Below are 25,138 nucleotides of genomic sequence, written 5' to 3' on the forward strand. Positions count from 1 at the left end.
TCACACAGCCTTCCATCTAGTTAGAACAGGCAGTACACTTTGAGATGATCATGAACCACTTCTTTACTTAAACATGAAAAACCTGAGGCTCAGAGAGGAAGATGACGGGCTTTCCAAAGTCACAGCGTCTTCTCCAGCTGGGTCCACAACTAAGATGTAGAACTAACTTCTTGATCGTGTTGTCACTACTGCGTAATCTGTTTCCTGCAGGGCAGTCCCTAAGATGAGATCAATACTCTTGAGTGATGGGACAGCACACGGAAATATGTTGATGGAAACGTATACAAATGGAGAAGATGGTGCAGATGGAAGCAATTTGGCTGAGATGATCCTCTACAAATCTGTTGAATCAGCTATTCTCAATGTTAAGGCAATTATCCTCAATGTCAAGGCAGTTATCTTCAGTGTCAAGGCAATTATTCTCAATGGGGTCTCTGGCTCCCCCTTATTCTTCCTTTTCAATGATCTCAGCTCCTTGTGTTTTCCAGGTTCACAATATTGAGAACAACAGCTCCTGTAGAATCTCTCAGCCTCTTTCACTGTTTAAGGGACTGATGGAGCCCTTGGCGACAATCTCTCCAGCTTCCTCATTTTACAGTTGATAGAACTAAAACCCAGAGGAGGGAAAGAATTGCCCAAAGTTGTTAGTGAATCAAATATATTGTAGTAAAATGCAATGGAAACCATGTTTTCCAAACTGGCGTTTCATGATCAATGAGATGGTGCATCTTTCATATCGATTCAGGTGTTAGTTAACACTTTCTCCCCCTCCATGAGCTGCCTTTTCATGTCCTTGTTCCCTTTTCTATTGAGCTGTTCTGATCAGTTTAATTGCCTTGTCACAGCTCCTCCTTTTACATTTATTTTATTTATTTTAAATGGAAATATATTTGACATATAACTCGGTAAGTTTAATGTGTGCCACATATTAACTTGATACACATATATTGAAATATGATTGCCATTGTATCAATAATTAGTGTCACCATCATGTTACATAATTATCTTTTTTTTAGTGGATGAAATAAATTCTAGTCTCAGCAAATTTAAAGATCATAATACAATATTATTGTACTTATTCAGTCTACTGTGGATTAGATCTTTAGGACTTATTTCCTACTCTTTACAAATTTGTACCCTCAAATAATCCATCTCTTATACCTCCCTATACCCTAGAACCATTTTTCTCTCTGTTTATATGAGTGTGGCTTTTTAGATTTCGTATATAAGTAGTTTCATACAACACTCGTCTTTGTCTGACTTATCTCACTTAGCATAATGTGTTCAAGGTCCATACATGTTGTTGTAGGTGGCAGGCTTTCCATCTTTTTCATGGCAGAGTAATATTCCATTATATATGGATCTACATATGTCACATCGTCCTTATCCATTCACCTCTATGGGCACTTAGGTTGTTTGTGTACCTTGGCTCTTGTGACAAATGCGGCAATAAATGTAACAGTGCACATATTGTTTGTCTATCTCGGACTGATCTCACCTAGCCTAGGGTCCTCAGGATTCATCCTGTTGTCACAAATGGCAAGATTTTCTTATTTTTTAATGGCTGAATAACATTTATATACATGAATAATAGAATGAAATGTTGGAAAAAAATCAAGAATTTAACATAAAGACCTAAAAAAAAAATACAGAGTAAACCAAAGGAGAACTAAAAGGAAAATAATAAAAAAGATAATTAAAATTTCTAAAATCAGGAATAGGAAAACAGTAGAAGATATAATCAATAAATAAAAGTCCTATTTAAACACTACAAAATAGTGAGACCACGAGCTATTTCATTAGTTCTTTTCTTTTTAAAGAAAGAAGCAGAACTAAATATAATAAAGCGTGTTGGTGGAAATCACCATGGAATGAGAAAAAGTGATCCTGAGATATTTCACAGATGAGCTTCTTTTCTCGCCCCTTTTGGCTGCTGTCCTGGCCCCGAGGTTCTGAGGATGAGAAGGCTGGGTGAGGGATAAGCTGGCTGAATAATATTTCAGCGTCACAAAGTGGGACTGAAAACAAAGCTCATGAGATTTAGAGTACAGGCTTTTAAGTAGCTGATTTGTCAAGCCAATCAGAAGGGATTTTTCCTAAACTTGAATTGCATCTCAGAGAGGACAGGCCCGGCAGAACTGGAGGAGAGTGGTGAAGATGCACAGAGGAAAAGCATAATGTCTTGGTGTTACCTTCCCTACACGACCTGAAACAGACCAGTGCCGTGACCGTGGCCTGAGAAGGGTTTGCTGACACTCAGGATGAGGGTTTGGGTCACACCACCAGCTAAGCCACTGAGAGTAGCTCTGATGGTAGCTGAGGACAAGGAGACGAATGGGGTGATGAGGAGGGGTGATGACGATGGCGAGCACCTGCAGCAGGGACTGGGGCTGTAGTCTGCCCCACGGACCCCCACCCTCTATGATTTCCTACGGGAAGAGAGCCCACCAGAGCTGTTCCCCAGTGTGAACGGAGGTGTGGATCCCCAGAGCAGAAGGAGGTGTGCAGCTCAGAGCTCCTTCAAGAAGCAGCTCGCCACCCAGCTGCGAGGAGTGTGTTACTTGATCACGGACAGGAAGTGCCTTTCAGACACCTGATACTTGAGCTGAGATCACACTATACCCGGGGAAGCCCCTGGCCAGGAACAGAGTAAGGCTGTCTTTCAAGGCTCTTTCCTTTTCTGCCTAATGGAGGACCCCCACTATGGAAAATCCTTACTCCAGAGCTGCCCCAGGGGGCTGGCAGGGATGTGATCAGGTCAGCAATGTGATGCTCCTGGTACCTAGTCCTGCATCCTCTCCTTCCCTTTCACAGATGTTGCTTTGCCATGAAACTTGCACTGCTAACTCTGTCTCAGCTTCTGCTCCCTTGAGAATGTACTTTGCAAAGCGTGGATCATAGAGTTATGGGGCTTCAGGCTCAGGGCACTGTAAGAATGAGCGTCCAGGCAGCGTGATCACAGCCAACCACAGCTCAACAACTGTGCGATGTGAACACCTTTACTCTGTCCTGGACACTCACCACAGCCCCCAGTGGTCCCTGACTGGGTGCTGCTGTGGAGGAAAGTACTGCATTGCCCTGAGAAAGGCTGCCCTTTGGTCCTTGCTGCTTAGAGTCACTCAGTGGAGATCTAAGTGTCAGGTAGGAGCATCAGATTTGCCAGGCATCTTAGTGCAGCCCTAGCTGTCAGGGTGAAGCATGATTTGTTCAGTGTCTGCAGCAGGAGTCCAGAATGTCCCTCAAGACTCAAGTATGGGGACTTCCCTGGTGTTCCAGGGGCTAATCCTCCATGCTCCCAATGCAGGGGACCCGGGTTCAATCCCTGGTCAAGGAACTAGATCCCACATGCCGCATCTAAGAGCTTGAATGCTGCAACTAAAGTTCCCGCATGCCACAACTAAAGATCCTGCCAAAATAGAAGAACCCACCTGCCACATCTAAGATTCAATACAGCCAAGTAAATAAAAAAATTTTTTTTAAAAAGACTCAGGTATGAACTCAAAAGGGAGGTACCAAAATACAATGGGCAGTCAACAAACATCAGATACCCTCTGCCTGCTCCCCGTGAAACTCCAGAGAGTCTTCACATTGGCGGTTAGAAATGGGACATCACAAATGTTGCCACCTCTGAAACAGAAGCCACACTCCCTGGTCACCATGGCAAAGCCCTGGAACGTGCCTTCTCTTATCGGATTTCTCTTTTACCAGTTTCTCTCTTAGCAGTAGTTTCTTTCATAAGGTCATTTTTAATGGATCTGAATCATTTTTCTACCCATTTTATTTTTTAATTTATTCGATTGCTCAGGGTGTTAGTTGAAGCGCTTGGGATGTTTAGCTGCAGCATTTGGGATCTAGTTCCCTGACTGCGGATTGAACCCAGGCCCTCTGCATAGGGAGCGTGGAGTTCTTAGCCACTGGACCATCAGGGAAGTCCCTCTATCCAGGGAACCAGTAAAGTTGCTCAGTCGCATCCAACTCTGCCATCCCATGGACTATAGGCTACCAGGCTCCCCCACCCATGGAATTTTCCAGGCAAGAATATTGGAGTGGGTTGCCATTTCCTTCTCAAGGGGATCTTCCCAACCCTGTGTGCATTGCAGGCAGATGCTTTACCATCTGAGTCATCAGGGAAGCCCTAGTGCCTGGCCCCTTCCCCAAAGACCAGGTCTAAATTCCCTCCCCGCGCCATCCACCAGCCAGGCATGTTGGAGGCTCCATGTCAAGCATCTGGTATGCCATAGGTGCACAGTGTCAGGTGCCCTCTGGCCTCAAGAGTCAGGCTTGGGTTTGAATATCTCTCATTCCCCGACTGGGGGGGTCTTTGGCCAAATCACCGAGTCCGCCTCCTTCATTTACATAAAGGAAATGCTGAGCTGTACCTTGGATGATGAGAGCTATTGAAGGCAGGATGTCCTGGCACCTGCTGGCTGCCCATACAGTATGTCTCCTTGCCCAAACCTGGATTTTCGCACACCTGAGCATTCCTACGGGATCTTGGACAAGCCAGTACTTTGAACCTCAGTTACCTCTTTTACACAATGGGATAGTAATGCTTACTATCTAGGGTTATTGGGAGAATCAATTTAGACCAGAAGGTCTTAAGGTGCGTTCCCTGAGCTAGCAGAGTCACCATCACTTGGGGATTTGTCAAAGATGCAGCATATTCTTAGCCTGCTGGGGACTTGCTGAATCACAAACTCAGGGGAGGAGATTCAGCAGTGTGCGTTTCAACAAGTTTGGAGGGTGATTCTGATGCACGGTCAGGATTGCGAAGCATTGGCTTAGACTTTTTAAAACATCTGTAGAGTCTGTCAGAGGGCTTCCGTGGGGGCTCAGCAGTAAAGAATCCACCTGCTAATGCAGGAGACATGGGTTTGATTCCTGGGTCAGGAAGATGCCCTGGAGGAGGGCATGGCAACCCACTCCAGTAGATTGCCTGGAAAATCCCATGGACAGGGGAGCCTGGCGGGCTATAGTCCATAGGGTCCCAAAGTGTCAGATACAACTTAGTGACTACACAGCAACCATAAGATTCAACCTGACTGAATTTTGAACTCTTGTGTGACCATAAGCAAGTCATGTCACCTTTCAGAGCTTCTGTCAACTATTAAAAAGAGTGGTCAAAAATATTAAATGATCTAATGCCTTTAGCAGGCCTGGCTCCAGAAGTGGTATGAAAAGTCATTCACCTGTTTTACTGTCTCCTAGAGTTAGGCAGGTGGGTTTATTGCCACCCCGATGCATCTGGAGCCTTGAAGAAGATGCTTTTCTCCAGATTTCTATTTTTGGCAGGATGCACAATTCACAATGCAGACAATAGCACCTGCTCTCAAAAGCTGGAGGATTAAGGTAGGTTATGGACATGATCAGCCTTAGCGGATACTCAGGAAATGTTAGATCCTTCCACTACTCACTGTCTCCAAGCTCTGCTGGATTCAAGGGCTAGTGACTCACCTCCTGACCCTCAGTAATCTCATCTGGGCTGTGGCTTCAGTAATGCCTGCTTCTCAGGGTGGACCGGAGACTGAGTGTGTATCCAGCCACTGGCCCAGTGCCTGACAGGAAGCACGCAGAGTACCTTTCACTCACCCTAGGCCTGGTGTCTAAGTAGGTGGGGATTTCTTCCTTACCTCTGTCACTTGTGTGACCTCTGGCCAGTCTCCTGCAGCTCTGGGTTTTAGCTCCCTTATCTACAGAATGGAGATAATACATTCCGGTGAAGAGTTATTGTGAGTACGTGTGCAGAGGCCTCTGGAACACAATAGATGCTCAATAAATGTCAGTTCATCACACTTCCCTCATTAGACTTGGGTTCAAATTCTGTGTCTGCCATTTACTAACTGTTGACCTTGACCAGAATCAGGCCCCTCTCTGAGCTTCGGTTTTCTCATCTGTGAACTGGGGAACATCTTAGGTTCTATGAGAAGTTTGGAGGATTAAATGAGGCAAATTGTTTATGGGCAGCACCATTACTGGCACATAATTCGTGCACAATAAATACATATGTGATGTAGCTCCTATGCCTCTACTGGACTTGGATTAAAAAGATGGGGTTTCTAATCCAGTTCCATCACCCATTAGGCACATGACTGTGGGCAAATCCTTTCCCCTTTTGCCTATAACTCACCTTCCTGCTCTATGAAACAGGATGAATCATTTAACGAACCTTCTCTGACAAGAATCTGAATATCAGTAAGAAAGATTAAATGATTTGCTGAAAATTATTACCCAGCTAGCCCATGGCACAGTTGAGACTGGAGACTAGACTTTTTGATTCAAGACGCTCCATATATTAATTTTGAGCACCTAGTATGTGCTAGTCACTTCTCTGGGCTCTAGATACTCTTCACTGAGTTTAATCCCTCGACTAACCCTGATTGGGAGATTTTCAACTCCTTCTGTACAGATGAGCCAATGGGACAGCCTCAAAGCTCAGCCAGTTCCACGCTGCTCACTCCTTGAGGGAGTTCTCATCGTGGGGCCTCGGGCACTGGGATCCCCGGGGCAGCCTGGCTTCCCATTCTTGAAGCCCACGCCCCTTCCCCTAACCTCGCCTTCGCTTCCCGCCCCGCAAGGGAGGTCCGGTACCTGTAGGGGCCTTTCCAGGGCGCCCGCGGGCCGTGCGGGCCGCGTGGTTCCCGAAGGTGCAGAGGCTGGAGAGCCGCTTTCTGGCGGGATCGCTCTGCCCCGCAGCCCCTCTCCGCCTCTGCAGCCTGCAGCCTCTGCCCAACCTTCCTCCGTCCCCGGTGGCTGAGGTCTATTGATCGCTGCCGCTGCCCGGGGAGGGAGCCCGGAAGCGGTGCTTTCTATTCCTGACTCGGTTGAGAGAAGAAGCGGGGTGTGTGGAGACTGGGCCCCCACAGTCCAGACATCCTCACCAAGTCAGAGGCCAGGGGATGAGGGGTAATTTGGTGGGGGGTCCCTAGAGGACAGCAGGAATAATAGCTTCATTAGTTGAGTGCTTAATATGGGCCAGGGGCTGGGCTTTAGGTGACTTATCTAAGTTCTTGCCGACAGGGTCTTCTCTTCCCTGTTTCACAAGTGTCACTTGCTCAGGGCACTTAGCTAGACCTTGTGGACCTGGGATGGGGACTCACATATTCCCATATTTCAGCAAGGACATGTTGAAACAGGGAAGCCTGAAACAAATCATTTTGCCCCCGAAATTCAGTGTCCTCACCTGCCCACAGATTCCTGATTCACTGTGGCAAGGGTAAGACAGAACCCTGCCAAAGAGCTTTGTCAAGGTGTGTGACTCACAAGCTTTCATTAAACACCTACTGTGTGCCTGGTCCTGAAGATTAGGACCATACAAGAAAGGTTTCCTACTTTACAGATATTGTTGTTAATAATGACGATTTATTTATTGAGCACTTACCTTGGTTCCAATATTCTATAGACCTCATCTTTTAAACTGAAAAATGTTTGTGACATAGGCACTATTATTATTATTCCAATGTTGCAGATAAGAAATGTAAGGCTTTGAAAGGTGAGGTGACTTGCTCAAGGTCACCTCTGAGTCCTCTAGGCCATCGCGGTCTGATAGATGTAATGTGAGCCATAAATAGACTTTAAATTTTTTTAAGGCAACTTTTAAAAACAGTAAATAGAAAGGGGTAACATTAGTCTTACTTCTATATTTTATTTCACCCCAATATTATTAAAATAATTTCAACATGGAATCAATAAAGAAATTATGAATGATATATTTTACATTTTCATTTTTGTGCTAAGTCTTCAAAATCCAGGTATTTGTTTGGGGGGGTTGATTGTTTTTAATATTTATTTATTTGTCTGTACCAGGTCTTAGCTGCGGCGAGTGGAATCTTTACGATCTGAACCACCAGGGATGCCCCACATGTGGGCTCTTTTACTTGCAACATGCAGGGTTCTTTTTTCTTTTTTTTAGTTACAGCATGCAAACACCAGGGCTTCCTTGGTGGCTCAGAAGGTCAAGTGCCCGCCTGCAATGCAGGAGACCTAGATTCGATCCCTGGGTTGAGAAGGTCCCCTGGAGAAGGAAATGGCAACCCACTCCAGTACTCTTGCCTGGAAAATCCCAAGGATGGAGGGGCCTGGTAGGCTATAGTCCATAGGGTCTCAAAGAGTCGGACACAACTGAGCGACTTCACTTCACTTCATGCAAACTCTTAGCTGTGGCATGTGGGATCTAGTTCCCCAACCAGGGATTGGAACTTGGTCTCCCTAGCAACTTGAAGAAATATGAAATTAATCACCTCATAATTTCTGTGGATCAGAAATCTGAGCACGACATGGCTGGATTCTCTACTCAGCATTTTACTAGGTTGAAGTTAGATGTCAGCCAGGGTCGTGGTTCTCATCTGGGGTTTGAGGTTCTTTTCCAGCTCACAGAGGTTGGCAGAATTCATTTCCCTCTGGTTGTAGGATGGACCTCCCTCTTTTCCTGCTTGCTGTCTGCTGGGGATCACTCTCTGGAATGTCCGTTGGGATGGCTCTGTGTGTTTGTGTGTGTGTGTGTGTGTGTGTGTGTGTGTCTGTGTGCACGCACGCTAAGTCGCTTCAGTAGTGTCTGACTCTTTGCTATCCTATAGACTGTAACCCACCAGGCTCCCCTCTCCATGGGATACTGCAGGCAAGAATGCTGGAGTGGGTTGCCATTTTCCTTCTGCAGGGCATCTTCCCTACCCAGGGATCGAACCCTAATCTCTTATATCTCCTGCACTGGCAGGCAGGTTCTTTACCACTAGTGCCACTTGGGATGGCTGTCATTCCCTTAACACCCCCACTCATTAAGCTCTGGCCATGGACCAGGCCTACAAGAAATAGAGGCCAGTGACTTATTATGCAATGGTAGAGTTAGTCCCACCCATAAATAATGGCATCTCAACTGTTCAGACAACATTTCCCCAAATGTGGAGCAATTTGAAATGATCTTAGGGTGTGTCTGGATGGAACATCGTACGACAGTGACTCTTGCATTGAGAAAGTTCTTTTCAATCCTGAGTATAGCAGCAAGAATATCCCAGATTAGAGATCTGTGACTTTAACATCTCTTTATCCCTCGATAATCATCCTTCATCACAACAGAGACAGAGAGCAGGCTTCAGGCTCACAGGCAGGTGGCAGTATCTAGCCAGAATCTAATATTATTATTTCATATCATTTAATCAGACATGATTTACTTACATGGAAGTTAATTGCTTTAGTTGTATCTGCTTTTACACTTACATTCTGTTTGTGAGAAGTGACCCCGTTTATCCCATTTAAAATAGTGATATCCAGTTTTTCTTCTCAAGTAAATTTATTTTTATACAAAAGTGAGTCCCTTGGAAGAAAAACATTAGGTCAATAGGAGTACAGGCAATACACAAAATATCATGATGCTATTTTGCAAGTATGGCGAACATTGTGAACAGATTGACGTTTGGAAAATTCTTCTAGAACAGAGTTTATTAAGGTTGGAATTTCCACTGGCAGAGGGGCTTCTGTCTGGGTTGCTGGGTCCCAGACCCCACCCATCTTCATATCTTCCTGCAGAGAACCCCATCCCGAGGTTCCGAGTTATGGATCCTAAGCCAGAATTAGCCTGAGGAGAGACAAGGAAAAGGTTAACCCCCTTTCCATAATAAAGCTCTGGGTTCTGGGTCTGATTCCCCCATCCAGACCCCATCAGCCCACCCAGGAGGGCAGGACCCCCCACCCTCCTTCACAGGGGCAAACTGAAGCTCAGAGCGTTAGGGCCGTGGTCCAGGTGATACTAGTTCAGCAAGAGAACAGGGACACCCGGTTCCTCTGTGATGCTAGGAGAACCCCTCCCACCCCATCCACTTCTCCAGGGCTGGCCACAGGAGGCCCAGGCTTCTGGGAAGGTTCCTGTTCAGCTGGCTGAACTCGAGGGATCTCTTAGGGCTGGGGCTCAGACAGGGAAGGAGCTGGCCCGAGGCACACACAGCCCTACCTCAGACAGGGTTTCTGCAGTCCCGGCCGCAGGCACCCAGGCAGCACCGCTTGCGGCCCTGGCAGTCCGAGTCCTTGGAGCAGAGGTGCTGCACGGGGCTCAGGCAGCGCTGACGGTCCTCGGGGCATCTCCCCATCTTAACTGCAACACAGGGACCGGGGGAGTCCTGCCGGTGCGCCGGCCCTGGGGCTTGGGGTCTGGCTGGCGGTCAGCACGGTGGAGAGGGACCCTTACCTGAGACCTTCCGCACGCACTGGAGGAAGCACGCTTGGCGACAGCACTTCATCCCTGAGGGACACTGGCTGTCGTGCAGACACTGGTCAGGCACCGAGAGGAGGCAGGGCCCGTCATCCGGTGGGCAGCCCCCAGACTTCTCTGTAAGAGAACTCCCCAGATTTTGCCGCTGGAGGCAGTTCAGAATTCAGTATAAGCGCTGTCCTGGGGATTGCGCCATCTAAATTCTCCACTCCATACTTCTTTGCCCATCGTTTGCAATTTTTTTTTTAAATTTTGGAATGGACTTGCTTGTTTTTTCTTTATTTTTTTATTGACATCTAAAGTGAAATGTAATATATCACTTTCAGGTGTGCAACGTGATGATTTATTTTTGTGTGTCCTGCAGAATGATCACCACAGTGTCTTGTTAATGTCGGTCACCATACATAGTTATAATTTTTTTTCTTGTGATGAGAACTTTTAAGATCAATTCTTTCAGCTACATCCAAATGTGAATTGTAGCATTATTAACTGCAGTCACCAGGCTGTACATTATATCTTTGTGACTTATTTTATATCTGGAAGTGTGTACATTTTGACCCCCTTCACCCATTTCACTCCCACCCCTACACCCTACTTTTGGCAACAACCACCAACTGTTTTCTGTATCTATGAGCTTCATTTTTTTAAGATGATACCATACAGTATTTATCTTTCTCTGTCTGATTTATTTCATTTAGCATAATGCCCTCAAGGTCCATCCATGCTGTTGTAAATGGCCGGCAAGGCTTTTTTGTTGTTGTTGTTTTAGTTTGGTTTGTACTCCAAGCGTCAGTTTTCTGTCTGTGAAATGGGAAGCTAGACTGAATCCTCTTAGGATTTGTTTGAGACTCAGATGACTTAAAAGGCTGAGGAAAAAAAAACAATGAAGTTCAAAATCTGCACCTGGGCAACTAGACCGTGCCTGGTCTGGCCCCATCGCATCTGTCTGGTGTCTTCTTGTACCCTGTTTCCACTTGGTGGCTCCTGATCAGCTCCAAGCTGCTTCTCTTTGCAGGCCCTGTTTTTTGCCCCGTGTATTACTCTCAAGTTTGCATCTGCCTTCCATAACCTTCTCTCCAAGTCCAGGCTCCCCACTCACAGACATATACACAGAGACACAGTCATATACACACACCAGCATGGGCAGAGTGTTACAGGCCCAGAAGGGATGGAGGTGGAGGCATCGCCTGGGTGGGGAGGCACCTGTCTGACTATCTTTGCAGCCCCAGCCTCTCCCATCTTTTGACAGGTCAGACTCAGCCTTTTATTTTTTTTTAATTAATTAATTAATTTATTTTATTTACAACATTGTATTGGTTTTGCCATACATTGACTTGAATCCTCCATGGGTGTACATGTGTTCCCCATCCTGAACCTCTCTCCCACCTGCCTACCCATTCCATCCCTCTGGGTCATCCCAGTGGACCAGCCCTGAACATCCTGTATCATGCATCAAACCTGGACTGGTGATTCATTTCACATATGATAATTTGCATGTGTGAATGCCATTCTCCCACATCATCCCACCCTTGCCCTCTCCCACAGAGTCCAAGGACTGTTCAATACATCTGTGTCTCTCTTGCTGTCTTGCATACAGGGTTATCGTTACCATCTTTCTAAATTCCATATATATGCGCTAGTATACTGTATTGTTGTTTTTCTTTATGACTTACCTCACTCTGTATAATAAGCTCCAGTTTCATCCATCTCATCAGAACTGATTCAAATGTATTCTTTTTAGTGGCTGAGTAATATTCCATTGTGTATATGTACCACAGCTTTCTTATCCATTCATCTGCTGATGGGCATCTAGGTTGCTTTCATGTCCTAGCTATTATAAACAGTGCTGCGATGAACATTGGGGTACATGTGTCTCTTTCTGATCTGGTGTCCTCACTGTGCATGCCCAGCAGCGGGATTGCTGGGTCATATGGAAGTTCTATTTCCAGTTTTTTAAGCAATCTCCACACTGTTCTCCATTGTGGCTATACTAGTTTGCATTCCCACCAACAGTGTAAGAGGGTTCCTTTTCTCCACACCCTCTCCAGCATTTATTGCTTGTACACTTTTGGATAGCAGCCTTTCTGACTGGTGTATAATGGTACCTCATTGTGGTTTTAATTTGCATTTCTCTGATAATGAGTGATGTTGAGCATCTTCTCAAGTGTTTGTTAGCCATCTGCATGTCTTCTTTGGAGAAATGTCTGTTTAGTTCTTTGGCCCATTTTTTGATTGGGTCATTTATTTTTCTGGAATTGAGCTGCAGGAGTTGCCTGTATATTTTTGAGATTAATTCTTTGTCCATTGCTTCATTTGCTATTATTTTCTCCCATTCTGTAGGCTGTCTTTTCACCTTGCTTATAGTTTCCTTTGTTGTGCAGAAGCTTTTAATTTTAATTAGGTCCCATTTGTTTATTATTTCTTTTATTGCCAATATTCTGGTAGGTGGGTCATAGAGGATCCTGCTGTTGTTTATGTCAGAGAGTGTTTTGCCTATGTTTTCCTCTAGGAGTTTTATAGCTTCTGGTCTTGCTTTTAGATCTTTAATCCATTTTGAGTTTATTTTTGTGTATGGTGTTAGAAAGTGTTCTAGTTTCATTCTTTGTGAAGTGGTTGACCAGTTTTCCCAGAACCACTTGTTGAAGAGATTTTCTTTTCTCCATTGTATATTCTTGCCTCCTTTGTCAAAGATAAGGTGTCCATAGGTGTGTGGATTTATCTCTGGGCTTTCTATTTTGTTCCATTGATCTGTATTTCTGTCTTAGACTGGCTGACTGGATACAAAAACAAGACCCATATATATGTTGTCTACAAGAGACCCACTTCGAAACAAGGGACATATACAGACTGAAAGTGAAGGGCTGGAAAAATATATTCCATGCAAATAGAGACCAAAAGAAAGCAGGAGTAGCAATACTCATATCAGAAAAAATAGACTTTAAAACAAAGGCTATGAAAAGAGACAAAGATGGACACTACATAATGATCAATGGATCAGTCCAAGAAGAAGATATAACAATCATAAAATATATGCACCCAACAGAGGAGCACCGCAATATGTGAGACAAATGCTAACAAGTATGAAAGGGGAAATTAACAATAACACAATAATAGTGGGAGACTTTAATACTCCACTGACACCTATGGATAGATCAACCAAACAGAAAATTAACAAGGAAACACAAACTTTAAATGATACAATAGACCAGTTAGACCTAACTGATATCTATAGGACATTACATCCCAAAACAATGAATTTCACCTTTTTCTCAAGTGCACAGGGAAACTTCTCCAGGATAGATCACATCCTGGGTCATAAATCTAGCCTTGGTAAATTGAAAAAAATTGAAATCATTCCAAGCATCTTTTCTGACCACAATGCAGTAAGATTAGATGTCAATTACAGGAGAAAAACTATTAAAAATTCCAGCATATGGAGGCTGAACAACACGGTGCTGAACAACCAACAAATCACAGAAGAAATCAAAAAAGAAATCAAAATATGCCTGGAAATGAATGATAATGAAAACACAACAACCCACAACCTATGGGACACTGTAAAAGCAGTGCTAAGGGGAAGGTTCACAGCAATAAAGGCTTACCTCAAGAAACAAGAAAAAAGTCAAAGAAATAACCTAACTCTACACCTAAAGCAACTTGAAAAGGAAGAAATTATGAACCCCAGGGTTAGTGGAAGGAAAGAAATCTTAAAAATTAGGGTAGAAATAAATGCAAAAGAAGCAAAAGAGACCATAGCAAAAATCAACAAAACCAAAAGCTGGTTCTTTGAGAAGGTAAATAAAATTGACAAACCATTAGCCAGACTCATCAAGAAACAAAGGGAGAAAAATCAAATCAACAAAATTCGAAATGAAAATGGAGAGATCACAACAGACAACACAGAAATACAAAGGATCATAAGAGACTATTATCAACAACTATATGCAAATAAAATGGACAAGTTGAAAGAAATGGACAAATTCTTAGAAAAGTACAATGTTCCAAAATTGAACCAGGAAGAAATAGAAAATCTCAACAGACCCATCACAAGCAAGGAAATTGAAACTGTAATCAGAAATCTTCCAATAAACAAAAGCCCAGGACCAGACGGCTTCACAGCTGAATTCTACCAAAAATTTAGAGAAGAACTAACACCTATCCTACTCAAACTCTTCCAGAAAATTGCAGAGGAAGGTAAACTTCCAAACTCTTTCTATGAGGCCACTATCACCTTAATATCACAACCTGACAAAGATGCCATGAAAAAAGAAATCTATAGGCCTATATCACTGATGAACATAGATGCAAAAATCCTTAACAAAATTCTAGCAAACAGAATCCAACAACATATTAAAAAGATCATACATCATGACCAAGTGGGCTTTATCCCAGGGATGCAAGGATTCTTCAATATCCACAAATCAATCAATGTAATACACCACACAAACAAATTGAAACATAAAAATGATATGATTATCTCAATAGATGCAGAAAAAGCCTTTGACAAAATTCAACACCCATTTATGATCAAAACCCTCCAGAAAGTAGGAATAGAAGGGTCATACCTAACATAATAAAAGCTATATATGAGAAACCCTCAGCAAACATTATCCTCACTGGTGAAAAATTGAAAGCATTTCCCCTAAAGTAAGGAACAAGACAAGGGTGCCCACTCCCACCATTACTATTCAATATAGTTTTGTAAGTTTTGGCCACAGCAATCAGAGCAGAAAAAGAAATAAAAGGAATCCAGATTGGAAAAGAAGAAGTAAAACTCTCACTGTTAGCAGATGACATGATCCTCTGCATAGAAAACCCTAAAGACTCCACCAGAAAATTACTAGAGCTAATCAATGAATATAGTAAAGTTGCAGGATATAAAATTAACACACAGAAATCCCTTGCATTCTTATACACTAACAATGAGAAAACAGAAAGAGAAATTGAGGAAACAATTCCATTCACCATTACAACAAAAAGAATAAAATACTTAGGAATAAATCTACCTAAAAAGAAACAAAAGATCTATATATAGAAAACTATAAAACACTGATGAAAGAAATCAAAGAGGATACAGGTAGATGGAGAAATATACTGTGTTCATGGATCAGAAGAATCAATATAGTGAAAATGAGTATACTACCCAAAGCAATCTATAGATTCAATGCACTCCCTATCAAGTTACCAAAGGTATTTGTCAGAGAACTAGAACAAATAATTTCACAATTTGCATGGAAATACAAAAAACCTCGAATAGCCAAAGCAATCTTGAGAAAGAAGAATGGGCTGGGAGGAATCAACCTTCCTGAATTCAGTCTCTACTACAAAGCCACAGTCATCAGACTCAGCCTTTTAAAGGAGGCAGAGGAGGAGAGAGGTAGGGTAGGTAGAACTTCCTTTCGACAACCCCGGATCCCAGAGACCACGCCCCGTACTCAACTCCGGAGACCCTTTCACAGATTGGGCTAGGAGACTGAGAAGCCTGGAGCAGGACACAAACAAGATGGTCAGGAGGCCAGACCAGACCTAGTTCGCCATGGAGGATGACAAAAAAGATCATCTCCCTGCCTTGCAGACCCACAGGTCCAGACACCCCCATGGAGACACCAAGAACAGGGACCAACCGTCCACTCCCACCGTCGGCAGAGGCACAGGAAGACACGTGTTCTCACTAGGACGCCCATGCAGGCTCAGACACACATGTGTGTGGTCGTCCCTAGGGATACATGGGCAGATGCAGGTCACACCAAAAAGCGGGCACAATGCTACACATATAACTAGAGGTAGACGCATGAGTGTGAAGACAATCCTACAGTCAGATGTGTGGACAGGCAAGCACTGGGAAACTGGCAAGAAAACATTTACAGCTGCACATGCAAGCAGGCTGACAGGCATGAAGATGTACAGACAAGAGACAAGCTGCTGGAAGTACTAAGAAGCGGGCACATGCACACACACACACACACACACACACACACACACACACACAACTTACACTTCATTGCCTGCCTTTCCCCAAACTCTTATTCTCTCCTAAAAGGTAGAAACCAGCCCTGTCCTTGGAACATAGGAACGTACCCATACTCACCTCCCTTCCTCCTGCCCAAGGCAGCAGGTAACTGGCTCCCCAAACCCAGGAGGGCCACCAGGAGAAGGAGGCTCTGGGCCCTCATGTTTCTGTTGCTGACACCTGATAAAGTAGAATCCAGAGGCCCCCAGATTAACACCTATAACCTTGGGGAGGCTAGAGCAACTGAGTTAAGGGAGGAAGAAGAGGGGATAAACAGAGTGCTATGTGTCTGCCTCTTCCTGGCCCCACGCCCTGCCCAAGAGCCACCGTGCAAGGGTGCTTGTGCAAGAATGGATGATGGGTGAGGACCCGCCCTGGGTGTCCAGGGCTGGGATCCAGTCCTGCCTGTATCGCCAATTTGGGTTGTGACATGGACAAGCCTTTTTTGTGTTTGGACTTCAGTTTTTCTCATTTGTATAAAGGGTGAGAGTTGATGAGTCAGATGGTCCCCTTCCTGGGTCTCTAACATCTTGAAGTCCCAGCAGTGGCTTAGGTGGAGGATAGAAGTCAGCTTTGAATGTCCAGGAAGGGTTTGCAGAGCTCTGAGACCTGTGAAGGGAAGCATTCTAATTAGGGTCAGCGCTCTCTGCTGGAGATGGCTGGCCCAGGCTGGCACGGTGAGTGGGGCCAGCCCTGGTCTCTCCTCGTGGGCTCTGGTAGATGTGAGGGAGAGACCACTCTGCCTTTGGTAAGATCACCTCCAGTGGCATCTGGTAGAACTGCCCTCTGCCTGGAGCTGGCTGAGCTATCAGAGGTGGACAGAGTGAGGCTTTAGGTTTGGCTGCTGTGGCTAGTCACAGAGGATGAAGGTGGCCTCTGGGACTCCTTCCCTGGCCCTAAGGGATCCTGAGCAAAAGATCATCTCAGCCAACCCGCCCCCCACCCCCGCCCTCCCACCTAGATTTCACATTATCCAGCTCCTGTGTTTGGTGGAAAAGAGATAAGTGGCACTCAGAGTCCTAAGGGGCCCCAAGTGGAAATGCACTGAACCTGAATAACTCACCAGAACGGGAGGAGATCAGGGACATTCTCCCCACCCTCCTGTCTGAAAGATGAGAGATCAGTTGGCTGTAGATGGGAGGAACACAGTTAATTCTTAACTCAAGGACACAGATAATTCTTAACTAGCCTGGGACATCTTCTCCATGGGAACATCGCTTCTCCATGATTCCCATCCTGTTCTCGGAAGTGAGGCAATCCCTTCTCTGACCCTGAGAAGGGAAGAGAGTGTTCCAGTCCAGGACAACCCTCACAGTCAGGATGTGCTCGCAGGGGTTTAACCTCATGCTGTCTTCTAAGCTCTCAGGAAAAGAGTGGCCCTGTAGTTCATGATCTGATGTGACTTTGGGAATTCTGGCATCCCCTTGGCAGCTTTCTTTAGAAGGAAAGTTTTATGAGGCTGATTTTTATTCCTGATTACCAACTACACAGACTACTTGGCTGTTGCTCACAAGCAAGCTCAATAAAAATCGAACCCCCAAACTGAAGCTCAGAGAAGGAGAGTTATTCTCCTGAGGTCACACAGCAAGTTCAGGGCAAAGCTGAGACTGACTTCCAGGCCATTGTTCTGGAACTTGAACTTCCTTGGCACCTCCTTGGAACAGGACTGCGAGACCAGTGCATAGACAGCAGAGCCATGAGGTCATTGGGGTCTGTCTAGGAAGGTCCCCCTTCCACTGTAGATTCCTGCCACCTCTTAAGTCTTCCCTACCCCCAAATTATTATTGTCTAGAGAAACGCTGGACTGTGTGAAGCACAAGCTGGAAATAAGATTGCCAGGAGAAATATCAATAACCTCATATATTCAGATGACACCACTGTTATGGCAGAAAGCAATGAAGAACTAAAGAGGCTCTTGATGAAAGTGAAAGAGGAGAGTGAAAAAGTTAGCTTAAAGCTCAACATTCAGAAAACTAAGATCATGGCATCTGGTCCCATCACTTCGTGGCAGATAGATGGGGAAACAGTGGCAGACTATTTTTCTGGGCTCCAAAATCACTGCAGATGGTGATTGCAGCCATGAAGTAAAAAGAGACTTACTCCTTGGAAGGAAAGTTATGACCAACATAAATAGCATATTAAAAATCAGAGACATTACTTTGTCAACAGAGGTCCATCTAGTCAAGGCTATGGTTTTTCCAGTAGTCATGTACGGCTGTGAGAGGTGACTGTAAAGAAAGCTGAGTGCCGAAGAATTGATGCTTTTGAAGTGTGGTGTTGGAGAAGACTCTTGAGAGTCCCTTGGACTGCAAGGAGATCCAACCAGTCCATCCTAAAGATCAGTCCTGAGTGTTCATTGGAAGGACTGCTGTTGAAGCTGAAATTCCAATACTTTGGCCACCTGATGTGAAGAGCTGACTCATGTGAAAAGACCCTGATGCTTGAAAAGATTGAAGGCAGGAGGAGAAGGGGATGATAGAGGATAAGATGGTTGGATGGCATCACTGACTCAATGGACATGAGTTTGGGTAAACTCCGGGAGTTGGTGATGGACAGGGAGGCCTGGCAAGCTGCAGTCCATGGGTTTGCAAAGAGTCGGACACGACTGAGCTATTGAAGTGAACTGAACTGAGAGGATGGCTCATGCCAGTAAGTTATTCTAACATATCAGAGACTCAGGGTGTTTTGCCTTATCATTTATTTCTCAAAAGAGACCACAGGAAGGAGGTAACTATGCCAGCCAGGCAGATGGAGTGCCTGCCAGTGGAGCTGAATCTCAGACTCCAACAGGAGAGATGCATAAAGAGCAGGGACCTCCCAGTAAACTGCTGCAGCAACACTTTCTGATATTCTTGGGACATAATGAGGTGGATTGGCAGCGCTAGCAGAGCTGAGGGTTGGTGGAGCAGAGCTGAGGGTCGGTGGTTGGGTTGGAGCCTGCAGTGAACGTGGGTGTGCCCAGTAGGGAGCTACCTGCAGGTGTGGGGAAGGGATTTTCAAACGTGAAAGACCCAATGTGGAGACTTCATTTTCCTCCACTGTCTGTACTGGCTTCTGGGAATGAGATCAAATAGCAATGTCTTCCAGTCTTGACCACGTGACCACATATAGGAGAGGAACCTCATTGTCTCACCTTCCCAAGCCATTGGTTGTTTCTTGAACCCTTGTAATTGTCCAAGCCGCCTTCTTTGTTCTTCGTGGCTTGAGGGTGTGCCAAGACCCTCTCCAATGTGAGTATTTTCTTGCTTGCCCAATCTGTAGCACTGGCTCACCTCATTACTGGATTTCTTTCAATGGCTTTGTGTTGTAGCTGTCAACTTTGTGTGAGCAGGGGTGGAGGTGAGTTGAGGAGCCTCCTGTGTCTCAGTCATGGACCAGAACTTCCTGCTTTCAGTTCTTTTACATATACATCTGGGAGTGGAATTGCTGAGTCATCTGGTGATTCTATGCTGACCTTTTGGAGGAACTGTCAGGCTGTTTTCCACAGAGTTTACACCATTTTACCTTCTTCCCAGCAATGCACAAGGGTTCCAATTTCTTCACCTCCTAGCCGATGCTTGTCATTTTCCATTAAATGTTTCTTTCTTATAATCACACTATTGGGTATGAAGTGGTATCTTCTGGTTTTGATTATCATCTGCCTAATGACTAATTTCTGCTTTATTGACTATGTCAAAGCCTTTGACTTTGTGGATCACAGTAAACTGTGGATAATTCTGAAAGAGGTGGGAATACCAGACCACCTGACCCACTTTTGAGAAACCTATATGCAGGTCAGGAAGCAAGAGTTAGAACTGGACATGGACCAACACACTGGTTCCAAATAGGAAAACAAGTACGTGAAGGCTGTGTATTGTCACCCTACTTATTTAACTTATATGCAGGGTACATCATGAGAAACGCTGGGCTGGAAGAAGCACAAGCTGGAATCAACCTTCCTGGGAAAAATATCAATAACCTCAGATATGCAGATGACACCACCCTTATGGCAGAAAGGGAAGAAGAACTAAAGAGCCTCTTGATGAAAGTGAAAGAGGAGAGTGAAAAAGTTGGCTTAAAGCTCAACATTCAGAAAACTAAGATCATGACATCTGGTCCCATCACTTCATGGCAGATAGATGGGGAAACAGTGGAAACAGTGTCAGAGTTTATTTTGGGGGGCTCCAAAATCACTGCAGATGGTGATTGCAGCCATGAAATTAAAAGACACTTCTTGGAAGAAAGTTATGACCAACCTAGACAGCATATTAAAAAGCAGAGACATTACTTTGCCAACAAAGGTCTGTCTAATAAAGGCTATGGTTTTTCCTGTGGTCGTGTATGGATGTGAGGGTTGGACTGTGAAGAAAGCTGAGCACCAAAAATCTGATGCTTTTGAACTGTGTTGTTGGAAAAGACCCTTGAGAGTCCCTTGGACTGCAAGGAGATCCAACCAGTCCATCCTAAAGGAGATCAGTCCTGAGTGTTCATTGTAAGGACTGATGCTGAGGCTGAAACTCTAATACTTTGCCCACCTGATGGGAAGAGCTGACTCATTTGAAAAGACCCTGATGCTGGGAGGGATCCGGGGCAGGAGGAGAAGGGGATGACAGAGGATGAGATGGCTGGATGGCATCACCGACTCAATGGACATGAGTTTGAGTAAACTCCGGGAGTTGGTGATGAACCAGGAGGCCTGGCGTGCTGTGATTCATGGGGTCACAAAGAGTCGGACAGAACTGAGCGACTGAACTGAACTGAAGGACTAATGATGTTGAGCATCTTTTCCTGGTGCTCACTGGCCACTTGTGTATCTTCAGAGAAATGTCTAAGTTCTTTGCCCATTTTTAAATTGGGGTGTTCACTTTTGAATGTGGAGTGGTGAGAGATCTTCGTATAGTCTGGGTCACAGGCCCTTATCAGAGACCTGGTTTGTTTCTTCTTCTCAGCAGGATCTTCTCACTCTCCTGGTAGGATCCTTTGATGCACAAGTTTTTAATTTTGTTGAACCATATGTGTTTTAAATATCCTTTGACTTGAAGCTATTATATATAAAGCAGTCAGTGGACTTATTCTTTGATCTACCTCTTTCCATCATCCTCCTATCTGATGGAAGTTTTGGTATTTGTACATTATCACAGAAGGTCATATTTACATACTATTTATTACTCCTTCATCAGACTTAATTCCACAATTAAAATGTTCAGTACTCAATAAAAATCATGTTCCTAATTTCCGCAAATATTTCTTGATTGAATAAATCTTGTCTCTTGGAAACTCCCCAGGAAAGTTCTCAGAAACAATATTTCTTGAGTTCTTGAACATATGGAAATATATTTAGGTCAAAGACAAATTAGTTGTATGAAATTCATCAGTGCATATTTTCTGTCATAGAGAGTCTAAGTTTTGCTTCACTATTTTCTGGCATTGAGCATTGCTATCTTACAACCTGGTTTTTTAAGATTTTGTTTCCTTTTTAGTTGGAAGGGAGAGTGTTGGCCTCCCAAAGGCTTCTATTTTTATCTTGAAAGACCACAATTTTTACTTTCATTCATCTTATGTTTACTATAATGTGAGCTTTTAATATGTAGACTGAAGTCTTTGATTTCAGAAATATTTTCCTCAAACATTGTTTTAAATAATTTCTGTTTTTGACTTGGTTTTCTTCCTGGTAGGACTTGATTTTCATGTCTGGTGGACCTTCATTGACTTTTTAATATTTAAGACTGTGTTTTTAAGCTACTTCTTTCTTTAGTTTTATTTTCTGTTATATGCTTTTCCTATGTTTCCCTTTTTCTTCCTTACTTTACTTAGTCCTTATTTATGAAATAGTTTTGTCCTTTTCTTCAATTCTCTTCTCCCATCAGATTCTATTTCACATCTTCCTGTTACCTTGCTATCTCCTCTTTGAGTTTCTATATTTCTGTCTTATGATGGTTCCTGATACCTATGGGCTTCCCTGGTGGCTCAGATGGTAAAGAATCTGCCTTTAGTGTGGGAGACCTGGGTTCAATCCCTTGGTTGGGAAGGTGCCCTGGAGAAGGAAACGCTGCCTATTCCAGTATTGTTGCCTGGAGAATTCCATGGACAGAGAAGCCTGGTGGGCTACAATCAATGGGGTAGTGGAGTTGGACATGGCTGAGCGACTTTCACTTCTCTTCATACCTTTAATTTGCTTCACTAGTTTTAAAAATCTATTTTAGTTTATAAGTTTTCTCAGCCTTGTGGTGACATTTTACCTGGGATTTTAAAACTCCTCTTTCAAATGCTTTTAAGGTTTGCTTCTCATTTCTGTTGTTTTAAAAAGGAGTCTCTTTATACAACTTATATGATTTCCAAATTTCTTTCTTATTTTAAAATCAGAGTCAGGGACTACCTTTTGAGAGGAGTATCTTATTTGAGTGGGAAGGGTTGGAAGTAATAAGTTTCTTAATTTAGCTCAAGGGCCCCCTCCTCTGTTGCAGTTCTCGTAACACACAGGTGGACTTCTCTTTCTTAGGTACTTGTCTGAGAGAGGAGGGCTCCACCGTCAGCCCTGGCCACTAAGAGATATTACTCCAGCATTGCAAGGTAACGACTGCTCTCATAAATACCCTGCATTCTTCTCTAGTGATTTTATTCATATCTCCCAGCTCTTGTGTCCTGCCTGGCTTATTCTCAGACCCACTCACTTCAGCTCCCACTCAAGTGGGCAAGCTTTGCCTTCTGAGAGGTGAAGAGTTTCTAACTGGCCGTGTAAGTGTGGGAGGGAGCTGGGGAATGGCAGGTACTGTGCAGTGTCTCCACCTGCACGCATTTCAGCTGCTCCCAGAATGCCTTCCTGCAGGGGTTGTAAATCAAATGCCTATCTTTTCCCAGACTCTTTCATATCCAGGATTTCACACGTGATTTTGGTTCTTACAATGGGATGTGCTTATACAATAGCTGAAATTCTTTCTCTGCTTGAACTACCTAGGTGATTTCTTTTGACGGCCTCTGATTGATGCACTGTTTTCCTTTTACATTATGACATATTTTAAACATCCCTTCGAAACACTTACATTAATGATTATTTCTTTCGAAGAAACTCTCAATTACCCTGTTTTCTCCACTCAAGTGATTATTTGAGTGCTTTATTCTAACCCATAATGAATTTTGGTGGCTCAGTGGTAAAGAATCTGCCTGCCAATGCAGGAGATGTGAGTTTGATTCCTGGGTTGGGAAGATCCCTTGGAGAAGGAAATGGCAACCCTCCCCAGTATTCTTGCCTGAGAAATCCCATGGACAGAGGAGCCTGGGGGGGCTACACTCCGTGAGGTTGCAAAAGAGTTGGACACAACTTAGCGACTAAACAACAACAACAAATTATGAATTTTAATTTTCTTTATTTGATATGTTCAGATCATAAGAAATTTTTGCTGTGATGAAATAAAATTCTTGATTCCAGGCAGGATAAGAAAAAATTAAGCACAAAATTCTCTCTCTGCATCCGTTTGGGCCTCTTCCCTCCCTCCCTAATGTGTAGTGTGTGCCTGCATTACATATTAAACAAACGTCCTCGAAGATAGGAGCATCTGCTTGACCATAAAGATAACATTTTCGCCTTTCTTCTGACATCAGCAATATAATTTCTTCAAAGGATAGCATTCTTTCCCAACTCTGCGGGGGATCATGGACTTCCCACTCTCTTTTTCCGGGCTTACCTGCACTATGTGTCCTTGGTGAACTTTGTATAAGATATCAGGATGTCATTTTGATGTATGATCCTTTATCTTGAAAATGTGTATGACTGTGCCTTCAACTTGCACCTGGTGGAACAGTTTCTCAGAGCTTTCTGAGAGTCTCTCTTCCAGGTTATAATCCTCAGTCTGGTTCAAATAAAATTCCCTTTCTTCTTAATTGTTAAGTGAACTTTCTTTGACTGTTGTAACAAGAAAAAAATTAGAAAGTAATATGGATAAAGGCAGAGCTACTCATGCTTGTTCTCTTTCCTCTCCCCTCATCATCATGTAACCAGTATTCATAGCAGTGGCTATTCCTTCAAACACTTTTCCTTTTTCACACATAAGTATTTTCATATACAGGAGTTCTATGTTCAACTGAAATATCAAAACCCACATAGTACTCTCCAACTTTTTTTTCTGTTGGTAAGATTGCATGGACATCACTGGAAGTTAGTGATCTAGTGATATTCATTTTTTGGTAATATATTTATAAATGTAACAGGATCCCATCAGACATGATGAGTTTTCTAATAAAGCAACATTTACTTATTTATTTTTCTTCTCCTTTCTTCTATCCTGCCTTCTTAATCTGTATCCTCCTTCAACCACTTAGGGAAAGTATATTAATATTATGATGTGCAGCCTTCTTAATATGACAGTAGCGATATTTGTTTACTATAGCCAAGTTAGAAACATACTCTCATTATGTGCAAGTCATCTGTCTGGTGACTCTATTTTTTTCTTTTGCATATCTGTCTATGGTTGTGGTAATACCACTTTATCATAATTATTACAGCTTTAAAATAAAACTTGATATGTCCTACATCAAGTCTTAGTAAATTATTCTTCTTCAAGAGTATTTTGGCTACCTTGCCTTTTGCATTTTCTGTATGCATTTCAGAATTGCATTGCCAAGTTTCTCTTGGTTTACTTTTGCAAAAACTTTCCTGGGGGTTTGATTGCATTGAGACTGAAAATCAATTTGAAGAGAATTGGCATACTTATCATATTGAGTCTTGCAATCCATGAACATGGTATACATTTCTGATTTGCGGGTGTTAAAATATGTCTCTCTCTAAAGTTTTACAATTTTCTTTGTAGTGATTCTGTACAAAATCTATTATGTGTATGTATAAACTCTTCATATTTTATATGATTATAAAAATTATTGAAATTTCATTTGCTGATTTGTGTTGTTGATTTATGTAGTACCATTGAGTTTTGTATATTTCCTTTGTATGCATCCAT

The 25,138-nt window shown here is 43.5% G+C and overlaps 1 protein-coding gene across 1 annotated transcript; it reads right to left on the minus strand.

The window, feature by feature from the left end:
• Positions 1-9,309: 9,309 nt before the first annotated feature.
• On the minus strand, positions 9,310-16,538 carry LOC133045148 (WAP four-disulfide core domain protein 5-like). The gene is made up of 4 exons (XM_061127351.1): positions 16,287-16,538; positions 10,175-10,315; positions 9,941-10,081; positions 9,310-9,568 (listed from the first exon to the last, which is right to left on the minus strand). Exons 1-3 carry the CDS (start codon positions 16,369-16,371, stop codon positions 9,942-9,944), a joined length of 366 nt encoding a protein of 121 aa, XP_060983334.1. The 5' UTR covers positions 16,372-16,538; the 3' UTR covers positions 9,310-9,568; position 9,941.
• Positions 16,539-25,138: the final 8,600 nt, after the last annotated feature.

This window comes from Dama dama, chromosome 23, assembly GCF_033118175.1.
Source record: "Dama dama isolate Ldn47 chromosome 23, ASM3311817v1, whole genome shotgun sequence".
NCBI lineage: Eukaryota > Metazoa > Chordata > Mammalia > Artiodactyla > Cervidae > Dama > Dama dama.